This window comes from Schistocerca nitens, chromosome 2 (genome assembly GCF_023898315.1).
Source record: "Schistocerca nitens isolate TAMUIC-IGC-003100 chromosome 2, iqSchNite1.1, whole genome shotgun sequence".
NCBI classification, from domain to species: Eukaryota; Metazoa; Arthropoda; class Insecta; order Orthoptera; family Acrididae; genus Schistocerca; species Schistocerca nitens.
Genome location: NC_064615.1, coordinates 271,755,272 through 271,771,038, shown reverse-complemented (window position 1 = coordinate 271,771,038; position 15,767 = coordinate 271,755,272). Strand labels below are relative to the sequence as shown.

The 15,767-nt window shown below is 41.4% G+C and overlaps 1 protein-coding gene across 1 annotated transcript in view; it reads right to left on the bottom strand.

Moving 5' to 3' along the window:
- The window catches only part of LOC126234353 (uncharacterized), a 135,259-nt gene that overhangs the window by 47,538 nt on the left and 71,954 nt on the right, over positions 1-15,767 (bottom strand). The window contains exon 4 of the mRNA XM_049943041.1: positions 9,483-9,648. Within this exon, the coding sequence (XP_049798998.1) occupies positions 9,483-9,648 (166 nt within the window). The remainder of the gene's footprint in view (positions 1-9,482; positions 9,649-15,767) is intronic.

Here is a 15,767-nt window from a genome sequence, read left to right as displayed (position 1 = left end):
GAAGCGTTTTGAACAATAGAAATTTGTCACATTTGTAAGGAAAACCTGAAACAAAATGATGTGAAAAATAAATCACTGCACATTTCGCGGATGATACCTGTAAATGCCAACTAGCTCTGCAGATGATGAAGAAATTGATGAAATGTATGATGAGATAAAAGAAATTATTCAGGTAGTGAAGGGAGACAAAAATTTAATAGTCATGGGTGACTGGAATTCGAGAGTAGTAAAACAGAGAGAAAAAAATATAGTACATGAACATGGATTGGGGATAAGAAATGAAACAGGAAGCCGTCTGCTAGAATTTTGCAAAGAGCATAACTTAATCATAACTAACACTTGGTTTGAGACTCATGAAAGAAGGTTGTATACATGGAAGAATCCTGGAGATACTAGAAGGTATCAGATAGATTATATAATGGTAAGACAGAGATTTAGGAACCATGTTTTAAATTGCAAGACATTTCCAGGGGCGGATGTCGACTCTGACCACAATGTATTGGTTATGAACTGTAGATTAAAACTGAAGAAACTGCAAAAAGGTGGGAATTTAAGGGGATGGGACCTGGATAAACTGACTAAACCAGAGGTTGTACAGAGTTTCAGGGAGAGCATAAGAGAACAATTGACAGGAATGGGGGAAAGAAATACAGTAGAAGAAGAATGGGTAGCTCTGAAGTAGTGAATGCAGCAGAGGATCAAGTATGTAAAAAGACGAGAGCTAGTAGAAATCCTTGGGTAACAGAAGAGATATTGAATTTAAGTGATGAAAGGAGAAAATATAAAAATGCAGTAAATGAAGCAGGCAAAAAGGAATACAAACGTCTCAGAAATGAGATCGATAGAAAGTGCAAAATGGCTGAGCAGGAATGGCTAGAGGACAAATGTAAGGATGTAGAGGCATATCTCACTAGGGGTAAGATAGATACTGCCTACAGGAAATTTAAAGAGAACCACTTGTATGAATATCAAGAGCTCAGATGGAAACCCAGTTCTAAGCAAAGAAGGGAAAGCAGAAAGGTAGAAGGAGTATATAGAGGGTGTATACAAGGGCGATGTACTTGAGGAATATATTATGGAAATGGAAGAGAATGTAGATGAAGATGAAATTGGAGATACGATACTGCGTGAAGAGTTTGACAGAACACTGAAAGACCTAAGTCGAAACAAGGCCCCAGGAGCAGACAACATTCCATTAGAACTACTGACGGCCTTAGGACAGCCAGTCCTGACAAAACTCTACCATCTGGTGAGCAAGATGTATGAGACAGACCAAAAACCCTCAGACTTCAAGAAGAATATAATAATTCCAATCCCAAAGAAAGCAGGTGTTGACAGATGTGAAAATTACCGAACTATCAGTTTAATAAGCCACAGCTGCAAAATACTAACACGAATTCTTTACAGACGAATGGAAAAACTGGTAGAAGCCAACCTCGGGGAAGATCAGTTCGGATTCCGTAGAAATATTGGAACACGTGAGGCAATACTGACCTTACGACTTATCTTAGAAGAAAGATTATGGAAAGGCAAATCTACGTTTCTAGCATTTGTAGAGTTAGAGAAAGCTTTTGACAATGTTGACTGGAATACGCTCTTTCAAATTCTAAAGGTCGCAGGGGTAAAATACAGGTAGCGAAAGGCTATTTACAATTTGTACAGAAACCAGATGGCAGTTATAAGAGTCGAGGGACATCAAAGGGAAGCAGTGGTTGAGAAGGGAGTGAGACAGGGTTGTAGCCTCTCCCCAGTGTTATTCAATCTGTATATTGAGCAACCAGTAAAGGAAACAAAAGAATAATTCGGAGTAGGTATTAAAATCCATGGAGAAGAAATAAAAACTTTGAGGTTCGCCGATGACATTGTAATTCTGCCAGAGACAGCAAAGGACTTGGAAGAGCAGTTGAACGGAATGAACAGTGTCTTGAAAGGACGATACAAGATTAACATCAACAAAAGCAAAACGAGGATAATGGAATGTAGTAGAATTAAGTCGGGTGATGCTGAGGGAATTAGATTAGGAAATGAGACACATAAAGTAGTAAAGGAGTTTTGCTATTTGGGGAGCAATATAACTGATGACGGTCGAAGTAGAGAAGATATAAAATGTAGACTAGCAAAGGCAAGGAAAGCGTTTCTGAAGAGGAGAAATTTGTTAACATCGAGTATAGATTTAAGTGTCAGGAAGTCGTTTCTGAAAGTATTTGTATAGATGTAGCCATGTATGGAAGTGAAACATGGACGATAAATAATTTGGACACGAAGAGAATAGAAGCTTTCGAAATATGGTGCTACAGAAGAATGCTGAAGATTAGATGGGTACATCACATATCTAATGAGGAAGTATTGAATAGAATTGGGTAGAAGTGGAGCTTGTGGCACAACTTGATAAGAAGAAGGGACCGGTTGGTAGGACATGTTCTGAGGCATCAAGGGATCACATATTTAGCATTGGTGGGCAGCGTGGAGAGTAAAAATCGTAGAGGGAGACCAAGAGATGAATACACTAAGCAGATTCAGAAGGATGTAGGTTGCAGTAAGTACTAGGTGATGAAGAAACTTGCACAGGGTAGGGTAGCATGGAGAGCTGCATCAAACCAGTCTCAGGACTGAAGATCACAACAACAACAACCTGTAATTTAAGTTACAGATCTACATTTACGGTGCACGTTGTGTTTCACAGTCTGACGAATTACGAAGGTCATTTTACAGTAATGAACTTACGTACTTGATGGAAGGAACTGACAATAGTGAAACGGCAAAAATAAATCTAGTCGACAAACGTGTAAAAGTATATCCGATTGTAGTCTTTCTCGGCGCAATCGACTGATGAATTCTTCTCGTGTTATCAGCCGGGTGGTGGCGTCGTCGTGTCGCAACGTTTTAATGAGTTTCGTGCCCATCATCTTCTGGCGAAATGTTTCGTACCCATCATTTTCGCCAGAAGATGAAGGGTAGGAAACTCATTGAAACGTTGCGACAAGACGACGCCACCACCCGGCTGATAACCCAAGAAGAATTCATCATGTAAAAGTACACAACACCACTAAATCTATCACAGTGACGTGATTTCTTTAACTCTCTGGTGTGCTCTCTAGAAAAATGTGTCCCATGATTAAATCATGACGAATTGAAGATAACAGGAAAGTATTTCCCAACAGCAAGTAGCTTGTTTTGAGCAGTTTGAAAAGTGTGTTTTCATACGATTATGTAACTGAAGATCCATTGTTTTGGATAAACAGATGCCCCCAAGTAAAGCGTTCAAAAGGTTACCGAGCGCTGAAACAACAGTCAAAGAACGAGAATACGAAACAACATGCACAGTGTAGATCGTATTAGAATGCAAAGAATTAGGAAATTATACGACTTATATTTGAAAACCGGAGCCTTGCTTTTCGCTGTTGTGTTTAAAAATTTCCATACACTCTGTCTTAAAAACATACGGACTGGATCCAGCCCACATATGATTTCACCTGGCTTAGCATGGGACACTTTGCTGGAAAATGCTAATGTAAAACTGTAACTTATTACGAACACAGACAGTTTCAATCTACTGAGCATGGTGTCATAGGCGGTATCGTTTACTGATCACATGGACATGCAGTTTGCAAAAAATATGTTAACGGATGATTTTAATGAAACTGATGGTAATGAGTCATATATCACGTAGCTCACTCTTAATAGTCTTCGCAGATGAGCTATGATGCAACACCTACTACACTCACATTTTGTATAGATATCTGTGTACGGTCCTAATGTAATGATCATACCAGATGATTCAGATATAGGTTACATTTTAGAAGAAGATCTTGAATATCTAGATCATTTAATGGAACATCATTCTGATCTGTAATTACGTCCAGAGAAAAATGCATCACCACCTAACATCAACAGGCCAGGAGTTTCAATGATGATGATTTCCACATTCTCATTAAGGAAAATTATGTGGTTCACTATAGAAATTTGGTCCACAGCTCGTGGTCTAGTGGCTAGCGTTGATACCTCTGGATCACAGGGTCCCGCATTCGATTCCAGCCGGGTTAGAGATTTTCTCTGCCTGGGGACTGGGTGTTTGTGTTGTCCTCGTCATTTCATCATCATCCTGATCATTCATGATAGTGGCTAGATTGGACTGCGAAAAAAATTGGACTGTGAAAAAGTTGGGACACGAGCACTGATGACCGCGCAGTTGAGCGCCCCTGAAACCAAACATCATCATCATCATCACTACAGAAATTTAAAGCAGTATGTGAACAGCTACCTTATTTTACTAAAATCCACCAATTATTGTCGTTCTGTCAAGCTCCCACAATGAAACCAAGTGTTGATGTTAGTGTTGAGAAGCGTATGAATGCAAAAACCGATTTCAAAGACGATTTCTTCGAACTTGCGAATAACAGGGTTTTTGGAAAGCTATGCACAGTATGGTAAAAACGTGTGATTTGAAGATTGAAACAGTTTGGGAAGACAGATATGGAGTTGCTACTCTGACTGCAAAACCGAATTTCAAGTGCAGTATTATATTTAATGAAAATCTGGTTGCTCTTGAATTAAGAGGACTTAACATTGTTTTTGATGCACCTGTTGCTATATGAATGACTGTTTTATATATTTCTAAGACACTGTCTGTAAATTTCAGTTATGGGTACATATTTTAGCTAAAATTGTTAAGAAGATTTACCCAGATACAGATAGCCTAATATATCATGAAAGCACCTCAACTATTCATGATTTTATTACAAGCGATGTGCATACTTAGCTTTACACTTTGGCTTACCATAATAGTAGCATTTATAACATCACACATGTAAGAAGGAAGTGCGTTTAATGAAAGATCAATTATCATCGGAGATTATTAACAAATTCAAAAGACCGAGAGAAAAAACGTACACTCTCGAAGCTGAGACACAACACACAATGTGCAGGGCCAAAGATGTTCAATGTTCATCATAAAAAAACTAAGCATTGATGATTACTAAGACTCTACTAATTTTTGCAGACTATATGTACAGTTAATTTCAACCTTCTGCATTCTTCCAGTTAAATAAAAATCAAACCATTTGTGCACTGTCCCACTCATACCACAATACTTAAGCTAATCTAGAAAAATTTCATGTTTCATAATTCTACAACAGACTAACGTCAACGATACAGGCGTACAAGTGTGTGCATCTTTCTACGACCGTTCTTGAAAACGGGAATGACCATCCATAATTTTTTTTTCAGTAGACGCTGGCAATATCCAGGCAGCTTACGTGCAGCGATCTTCATAGCAGTTAAGGTGAGTGTTATCAAAGGATGCACGACAATGCAATTTCTTCTGCCTGAGGGATGACATTGTTTTCCTCAGTGAATGTGAAGAAGATTTATAGAATCTGCTGAATGGCACGGAATGGTGTCTACTGAGTACAGAAAAGGACTGAGAATAAAGTGAAAAAAAGACAAAAGTAATGAGAAGTAGCAAAATAAGACTAGTAATAAAGTTAACATCAAAATTGGTGACCACGAAGTAGATGAAGTTAAGAAATTCTGTTTCTATAATATTTCCGTCAAGTTCATCTCCCTTATACAGGCCCTCTCTATATTCCTTTCAGCTTTCCCTTCTTTGCTTAGCACTGGTTTTCCAGCTGAGCTTTTTATGCTCATACAGTTGCTTCTCTTTTCTCCAAAAGTACCTTTAAATTTCCGTAGAGGCATCATTTTACCACTAGTGAAATATGCTTCTAAATCCTAACATTTGTCCTCAAGCCATTTCTGCCTAGCCATTTTGCACTTCCTTTCAGTCTCATCTTTTACACATTTGTATTCTCTTTCCCCTGCTGCATTTGATGCATTTTTATATTTTCCATTTTCAGCAATCATCCAAGGGATTTCTACTAGGCCTTGTCTTTTTATCTGTTTCATACTCAGTTGCCTTCACTATTTCATCTTTTAAAGCTACCCATTCGCCTTCTACTGTAGTGCTTTCCCCTATTCTTGTCAATCATTGTCTAATACTTCCTCTGAAGATCTCAACAACCTCTGGTTCTTTCAACTTATCCAGGTCCCATCTCCTTAATTTTCTACCTTTTTGGAATTTCTTCATTTTCAATGTATAATTTATAACCAATACATTGTGGTCAGACTCCACATCTGCCCCTGGAAATGTCATACAAATTAAAATCAGGTTCCAAATTCTCTGTATTACTATTATATAATCAATCTGAAACCTTTCGGTGCCTCCAGGACTCTTACAGGTACACAACCTTCATTCATTATTCTCAAACAAAATGTTAGCGATGATTAAATTATGGTGTGTGCAAAATTCTGTCAGACGGCTTCCTCTTTCTTTCCTTTCCCCCATCGATATTAACCTAATACTTTTGCTTTTCTTCCTTTTCCTACTATCGAATTCCAGTCCCCCATCACAATTAAACTTTTATCTCCCTTAAGGGGCTCCGGAAAGGCTCAAAATCATGAAAAGTTCAATTTTTACTTTTTTGCGTTTTCTGAATCTGCAGACTATTACCTTTTAATAGATATATAATTTATTCAATTCCGAAGAGTACAACTATTTTTAAATTTTTTTTTGAAATGTGTTCTACATGGGCGTGACCCACTGTGGCGCTGTTAAACTGCTGTCAAATGGTGTTATTATTAACGTCCGTGTTCATCAGGTACATTTTAGTGATGTGAGATAAAGTATGTGTTGTGGCTAACCTGTGATGGTTCAATATATATCGCTGGTGTGATTGTCGATTGTTTCATGTTTATTTACTCTGTCGTTATCTTGAAAATATTCGTAATTAATTCTGTTTCTTGAGTCTCTGTTTTCTTGAAGTATAATAATGAGTAAAAGTAAAGTTATTAGAAATCCTCTGAAGGCTTTTAAGAAAAGGAGAAATGTTGGAAAGCCAAAGGTATGTGTTATTACTGTAAACAATAAAGACGATGAAAATCCCCAACATAGCTTGTGTCCCAAAGAAGAAGACCGTTGGTGTAAATATAACAAAGGATTGCTAACTGGTGAAGTGTACACTCATAAGTATAGTCTGCCTCATGCAATAATGGAGGTGATAAAACCTATTTTCAGAGACTTAGCAGCACCTGAACTGTTGAAAAAGTGTATTCACGGAAAAACTCAAAACCCCAATGAAAGTGTAAATAGTGTTATATGGTCGAGAATCTCCAAGACTGTATTTGTTGGAATAGAATCACTTCACTTTGGTGTGTATGATGCTGTTGCGACTTTCAATGATGGCAACATTGTAAGGTGCAAGGTATTTAGAAATATGTGAATGAAGATAGGTTCTAACATGGTACGAGCGATGCTTGCTTTAGACAAGGAACGCCTTCGGGCTGCAGACAGGGCTGTAAAGAGTCTAGAAATACAAGCAAGAGTAAACAGGAGGAGGAACAAGAGGAAGCTGGAGGAGGAGTTTGCAGAGGATGAAGATAATCCATCCTATGGACCTGGAATGCACTAAAAAGTTAATCCAATCTTTGTCGCTCGATTCCCAAAACTTTTATTTTCTCATACTAATTACATGTTTTCTAAGTATCTTCCAAACATATTTGTTTCAAACTTTCAGTAAATGTTACACAGTACCTTCTGCATAATTTAACACAGCCTTTTTCCAAAAAAAATGTATATTTTTGAATATATAAATAAAAAATTGCAAAAAAATGTTGTGAATTTTCATTACAATTGAAAAAAAAATCATGTTTAATAACTGAACTAAAATTTTGTAAAATCCCTGTGTTAAGTTGTAGCCCATATTCCAATAAATAATCTGTAAAAAGTTCAACTTCGTACCTCAAATACTTTGTGAGGAAAGATGTAATTTATAAGCGTTATTTTAACATTGCAAGTATAGGGCGTTCCGGAGCCCCTTAACTATTTGAATAATTTCTTTTATCTCATCATATATTTCTTCAGTCTCTCAATTATCTGCGAAGCTTGTTAGCATATAAATTTGTACTACTGTGGTAGGTATGGGCCTCATATCTATCTCGGCTACGATAGTGCATTCACTATGCTGTTCAAAGTAGCTTACCTGCATTCGTATTTTCTTATTCATTATTAAACGCACTCCTGCATTACGCCTGAATTCCTTTCTGTTTATAACCCTGTATTCATCTGATCAGACGTCCTGTACCTCCTGACACCGAACTTCACTAATTCCCAATACATCTAACATCAACCTATCCATTTCCCTTTTTAAATTTTCTATACTACCTGCCTGATTAAGGGATCTAACATTCCATGTTCCTATCCACAGAACGCGTCTTGTTTCTCCCGAAGACGACATCCTCCTGAGTAGTCCCCGCGTGGAGACCCGAATGAGGCCACCGTCATTTAACCATACAGTAGAGCTGCATGCCTTCGGGAAAAGTTACGGCTGTAGTTTTCCCTTACCTTCAGGGGTTCGCAGTGCCAGCACAGCAAGGCTATTTTGGTTGGCGTTACAAGGCCAGATCAGTGAAGCATCCAGATTGTTGCCCCTGAAACTACTGAAAAGGCTGCTGCCCCTCTTCAGGAACCACACGTTCTCAAGAGATATCCGTCCTTTGTGGTGGCACCTACGGTACAGCTGCGTGTGTATCTGAGGCACGTACGTCACACCACCGACGGTAAGGTCCGTGGTTCATGGAGAACATTGGAAACTATGGTTTAACCGGAAGAATAATTGCAATATCGCTTCAGAACAAATTAGTGTATCGATGACCCCAGCAAGAAGATAAATGGTTTTGATCTCCCTCGGAAGCTCTGGGTTGCCTTAAATCGCTTTAGAACAAGCGTGGGAAGATGAAAACATCTAATGAATAAGTGGGGACTTGCGGAGAGTCCCGTGTGTGAATGTGGTGAAATCCAGACAATGGAACACCTACTGGTGTGTGAAGTGGTAGGATATAGTGGCGAACTGAAGGACATACATTACTTGCCTGACCTAGCCATAGATTGGCTCAAAACTATAAGTAGCATTGTGTAGTGTTGTAATTTCCTGGTGGATTGTAATGACACTGTAATATTTGCCTTGTATATGCCGAACGAATAAATAAAATAAAAGTGTATTTGCACATGCACCTTACGCTTTTTTTATCATGACGTGAAGTTTTCTGTTGTCTTCTATGAACTTGGAATGTACAAACATAAATTTGTTCAAATCATCAGATATACCATTCATGTACGTGCAGCTGACTGCGGGATATTGCACCAAACTTCGAAAGGGAAGCATCAACCGTGTCACACACTGTCTGTCCGTGAGACAACACCGAGACAAGCTTTAGATTCAGTCCGAGGCAGTGGCGCGCGGGAATTGTGCGCAGCCAGCTCCTCTTCGCTTCTCGGCTAAATGACTATGACGAAAACTTCTACCTGCAGGAATCTTACCTGTTATCTCCACCTCTCCAACGACCGTGAAGCCCTCAGTTGCGGAATTTAATAACTGTACCGAAACAATTATTAGTAAACAAGCGTTACTCAAAATTCAGATACTTACCTCGGAAAGCTCCGACTTCGTAGATATCGACAATCATCTGGGCACAAACTTGTCTTTTGCCGTCCTTCACACCCTTCATGTACAATTTGAACTTCCCGTAAGGTAAGGCAGGGAAATTTTTTAGGGTGATCGGTCGTGTCCAGAGTCGTTTCATGTAGTAGGTGCCCTGTCAACAGACGTAGCGAAGTAATTACACAAGACAGATATTGTGATTGAACCAAAATTTCGGCGCATAGCATTTTCCTTTCTCGGAGTATTGACTGGGTATCAGATGTAGAAGTCTCAGCCATGGAGAGAAGAACTAATCGAAGTACACGATTATCACTCTCTCGTTCTCTTTCTGTTGGTTTTTTCAGCTCCTCTCACATCTTACACGCGCTACTGTGTTTTGGCCATCATATGTTGGCACACATAAATTAAGAAAATAACGAAGGGTGTTGAAATTCACACTCTAATAGTATGCTTAGCAGTGGGCGAAGATACTGATACACAGCAACCGGTGGCAGTGATAAAGACAGTAACAGGAAACCTGAAATCTCAAGGCATTCGCCTAACACGTGTGAAATTAGGAAACATAATCACAGTGGCAAAAAATCAGATGCCATTTTCACAACAGATATGACACAACGCTCCTAGTCTTTATATTGTACTCGATGTGGCGAAAAAGAGAGTCCATATTTTCTGCGGGTTTAAGACTGAGTGATTTAAGGGGGAACGACAGGGTTACGGACGAAAATATTATTCAAATTCAGAATTTTGTTTTCCTCCGTGCTGCAACGTAGTAGTCAAATGTGGTTTGCTGCAAAGAATAAAGCATACTTTGAAGTTTTTATTGATATTTTTTGTGACTGAAAAATATTGACATCTTCACCATGTAATTGGGATTTTCCAAAGACAGCTCTGAAAGGAGGTAGATCGACGGTTGTCGTTGTAACTCCGTTGTGGTTATCTGAAACATGAAATTAACTTATCACCCTGATTCCTACAGATGTAATTTTAGTCCATATTAGGGATTTGCAGAACAATTTTTTGGGGAAATTATAGATATTTGAAAAAATGGCCATTTTTGGACCTCTCTTGTTTGGCCGAAAAGAATACTAAATATCAACATAAAAAAATCGGCTACGATGAACTGAAGAGAATTCATTTTGCTTCAAGGGAGACCAAAAGTCATCCAAATGGATGAAAATTGTAGCGTGGACGACGAAAACCATGCCGACAAACATACACTCCTGGAAATTGAAATAAGAACACCGTGAATTCATTGTACCAGGAAGGGGAAACTTTATTGACACATTCCTGGGGTCAGATATATCACATGATCACACTGACAGAACCACAGGCACATAGACACAGGCAACAGAGCATGCACAATGTCGGCACTAGTACAGTGTATATCCACCTTTCGCAGCAATGCAGGCTGCTATTCTCCCATGGAGACGATCGTAGAGATGCTGGATGTAGTCCTGTGGAACGGCTTGCCATGCCATTTCCACCTGGCGCCTCAGTTGGACCAGCGTTCGTGCTGGACGTGCAGACCGCGTGAGACGACGCTTCATCCAGTCCCAAACATGCTCAATGGGGGACAGATCTGGAGATCTTGCTGGCCAGGGTAGTTGACTTACACCTTCTAGAGCACGTTGGGTGGCACGGGATACATGCGGACGTGCATTGTCCTGTTGGAACAGCAAGTTCCCTTGCCGGTCTAGGAATGGTAGAACGATGGGTTCGATGACGGTTTGGATGTACCGTGCACTATTCAGTGTCCCCTCGACGATCACCAGTGGTGTACGGCCAGTGTAGGAGATCGCTCCCCACACCATGATGCCGGGTGTTGGCCCTGTGTGCCTCGGTCGTATGCAGTCCTGATTGTGGCGCTCACCTGCACGGCGCCAAACACGCATACGACCATCATTGGCACCAAGGCAGAAGCGACTCTCATCGCTGAAGACGACACGTCTCCATTCGTCCCTCCATTCACGCCTGTCGCGACACCACTGGAGGCGGGCTGCACGATGTTGGGGCGTGAGCGGAAGACGGCCTAACGGTGTGCGGGACCGTAGCCCAGCTTCATGGAGATGGTTGCGAATGGTCCTCGCCGATACCCTAGGAGCAACAGTGTCCCTAATTTGCTGGGAAGTGGCGGTGCGGTCCCCTACGGCACTGCGTAGGATCCTACGGTCTTGGCGTGCATCCGTGCGTCGCTGCGGTCCGGTCCCAGGTCGACGGGCACGTGCACCTTCCGCCGACCACTGGCGACAACATCGATGTACTGTGGAGACCTCACGCCCCACGTGTTGAGCAATTCGGCGGTACGTCCACCCGGCCTCCCGCATGCCCACTATACGCCCTCGCTCAAAGTCCGTCACCTGCACATACGGTTTACGTCCACGCTGTCGCGGCATGCTACCAGTGTTAAAGACTGCGATGGAGCTCCGTATGCCACGGCAAACTGGCTGACACTGACGGCGGCGGTGCACAAATGCTGCGCAGCTAGCGCCATTCGACGGCCAACACCGCGGTTCCTGGTGTGTCCGCTGTGCCGTGCGTGTGATCATTGCTTGTACAGCCCTCTCGCAGTGTCCGGAGCAAGTATGGTGGGTCTGACACACCGGTGTCAATGTGTTCTTTTTTCCATTTCCAGGAGTGTAGTTTCGAGAAAAACGCATTTAAAGTTTGACAAGTATTTATCATATCAAGAAAAATGACAAAGCCTGAAAATTAAGGAATATCGTCGATGCCTGGTCCATAATAACTATCGCCCCGACTAGTGGATGGCCGCTTTGTGCTACTTTGAATTGATAAGGCCTCATTTTCGTCCTCAGAGCCCTTTTCGTCGCTGTGCTCATCGCCGCTGGTATCTCTGTCTTCACATAACCGTCACATTTCATCGCCGATTTTGGTTAGAAGTGCATTTGCCAGGTGCATTAATGCAGTCTGGCCTGCATTGAAAAGACATATGGCCTAATTTGAAGCAATGTTGACCATTTCGCTTCGGCCGGATATTGTTTTTGGAGCGTATCTCCAAATGAGACTATTGAAGCTTTCGTTCAAGTTTTCAGTAAAATCGCCCAAGCAACGCTCCAGCAAATCAAGTTTACTCAAACCGGTAAAAACAGGGGTGTGGCAACGATGACTTCTGGCAACCGGTTCTGTGACACCGAGGCGCGCCGTGCACGTACGGCTTCAAACGCTCACAGAATCGTACTTTTTAGAGTACGCGCATAATACTTTGGGGAATAATTTTTCAATGTATATATATTCGAATCCCGCAATAAAAAATTTCGAGGTTTTTTTTCGACCGTCACCCTGTCGGTTCCCCTTAACGGGCGACGTGTGGTAGGGTCTCTGAGTCTTCATCACATCAGGAACGAATGCACGCAGTCCTGTGAACACGGTTGCGTATATTCACGGAAGACCAAAGTACAGCCAGAACAGAAATGAAATCCTGGACGGAGCCTGCTGCCATTTACACAAACACCGAATATTCAAGAACATACAGGTATTACAGACATGCATAACAAATTTCGAGACCCTTCCAGAAATGATAAGCACTAAATGGCAAATAACTGCGGATCGTCGAGACTGAACAGCACATCAATCATGCAGCACAGCCCGCGACTCTGCTCCATCTCCTCTAGAAACAGTGACCTGGCTCTCAGGAGTTCCCACTGGAGCCGACTGCAAAGCCCCGAGTCTGGACCCCGTCAGCAGTGTTCTAAATGGCAGCACGTACAGCCCTTGGTGTCAGTGTCGTGTCGGCGTATCCTCTCATCCTGAGCTTAGAAGACAGCCCCTCTTGTCGAAGCTCCGAGGTCGTTAAGCACGTATTAAATTTCCTTCAAACGAGAAGTCCCACCGTCAACATACGCCTCAGGATTGTAGTGTGGTTTCATACTGTTTATATAAAAGACGCATCTGTGATTTTGTCTACTTCATCACAGTCATAAACCTCGATTACGTATAATGTAAAGTGGGCATGTCATTTTGAGTTTCGTCTGTTGGCGACGTGTACGTCAGAGAGAGAGAGAGAGAGAGAGAGAGAGAGAGAGGGCAAGTTGTGTTGCTGTTTAGCTATCTTTGGTCTTGTCGTGCATACAGTCTTTGACTCTGCGCAGTCTGATTACATTCTTCGTTGAAGTGTGGTAGGTGATGGACGTATTCAGTAGTGCTGTGCTGACTTGTGATTGCATCTATTAGATGAAAAAAGATTGGTTGTAAAGGACAGCAAGGATGAATAAGATGTAATATTAGAAAGCAAAGGGAATATAAATTTTTTCTAATGTAATTTATTTATTTTTGACGAGAAGAAGCTTGAGGTGAGAATGTACCACTCCGCAGCTACTTTGTCGGAATGATTATTGTCAGCTAGTTAACTTTGTTCACTTGCTCAGATCTGAGAGAAAGACCACCCCACTTCCATGAGTCATGCATTAACATATTAATTTATTAAACTATCTGATTTTCATAGGAATTCTCTGTTAATACTGTACCCTTTTTAAATCATTGTTCACTTTGTTAAGCATAGTATTATTCAGACCTATGTTACGTGTGAACAGCACGCGAAGTTTTACTCCGTCCTTTTGAATATATACTTCATTCTAAAATCGTTGTCTTGGAATATCATTTCATAGGAATAGTTACTATTCACATCCCACTGTTTATCATTAGGCATTATCACATTTAACAGTTTGAATATAGTTTGGAAATTTTATTTAGAAATAGAAATCTAGCTAGCCGCTGCCTGCTTGCTTTTTGCTGTTGTGTTCTCGAGAAATTTGAGACAATGTTGTCAAGACGTGAGGTAAGTGGAAATTTTGATTAGAGCCAGATAATTCTCTTACTTCAGTTATGCATTTAATATACGGGGGTAATCCCAAAAGTAAGGTCTCCTATATTTTTATAAGTACATAGTCCTGTTTATTTCTACAATGGTTTACATCAGTTTACAGCTTGAACATTTAGCTATTTTTCGACATAATCACCAATTCTGTCGATGTATTTTTCTAGACGCTGTGGCAGTTTTTGTATGCCCATGCCATACCAGATCGCTGCCATGCTGTTCAGAAAGTTATGAACCTCTTCTTTCACTTCATCGTCGGAGCTGAATCGCTTTCCGGCCAAATGTTCTTTTACCTTAGGGAACAGGTGATAGTCACTGGGCGCCATGTCAGGACTATAGGGTGGGTGGGTGATTATGTTCCACTGAAACTGTTGCAGGAGAACAACGGTTTTCCGAGCGATGCGTGGGCGAGCGTTGTCATGGAATTGTGTAAGCCCTTGCTCAACATTCTCTTCTCCGGTTCTGAATTACCCGTTTGAGTTTCTTCAGAGTCTCACAGTACCTGTCAGCATTAATTGTGGTCCCAGTGGGCATAAAGTCGACCAACAATACTCCTTTCCGATTCCAAAAAACGGTTGTCACGTCTTAACCGGCAGACTGTGCTTGTTTGAATTGCCGTGGCTTTGGCGAAGAACGATGCCGCCACTGGAGTGATTGTTGCTTGGTCTCAGGTGTAAAGTGGTATGTCCAGGTTTCGTCACCCGTGATAATGGACTCCAGAAAGTTGTCCTGTTCGGCTGCAAGGCGGTGAAGAAATGCGCGGGAAGCTTCAACTCGTTGCCGCATGTGGTCATCTGTCAACATGCGTGGCACCCACCTTGCGCACGCCTTCCGATAGTTCAATGTTTCCGTTAAAATTCTGTGAGTGGTGCTTCGGGAAACCTCAAGAACCAACGTGCAGAGATCATCCAGGGTGATCCGCCGATCATCACGCATGCTTTGCTCAACCTTCAACACTGTCTCAGAAATTGACGGTCTCCCTCCTTTGATCGTCGCGAATTTCGGTCCGACCAGCTGCAAACACTCTATACTACTTACGAACATTTTTGACATCCATGCACGACTCACCATACACTTCCGTCAATTGGCGATGGATTTCAATTGGTGCAGTGCCCTTTGCGTTCAAAAACCGAATAACTGCACGCATTTCGCACTTCGCGGTAACATCCAACACGAGCTCCATTCTCAACGGCTGCCAAGCCAAGACTGAGGGCCTCAGCGCAGCGTCCGCATATTTGCACACAGTGCGTGAAGCACTCTTCATAACAGTGTGACCAACTGCTATACAAACAGAATTTTGTACTTATAAAAAAATAGGAGATCTTACTTTTGGGATTACCCTCGTAAAACAAGTTGCACTGCGATCATATACAGTTCAGTTCAAATTGGGTTCTGTTTAGCCAAAGGTTAGCACACGAGTTTAAGTTGGATAATAGTTTTTG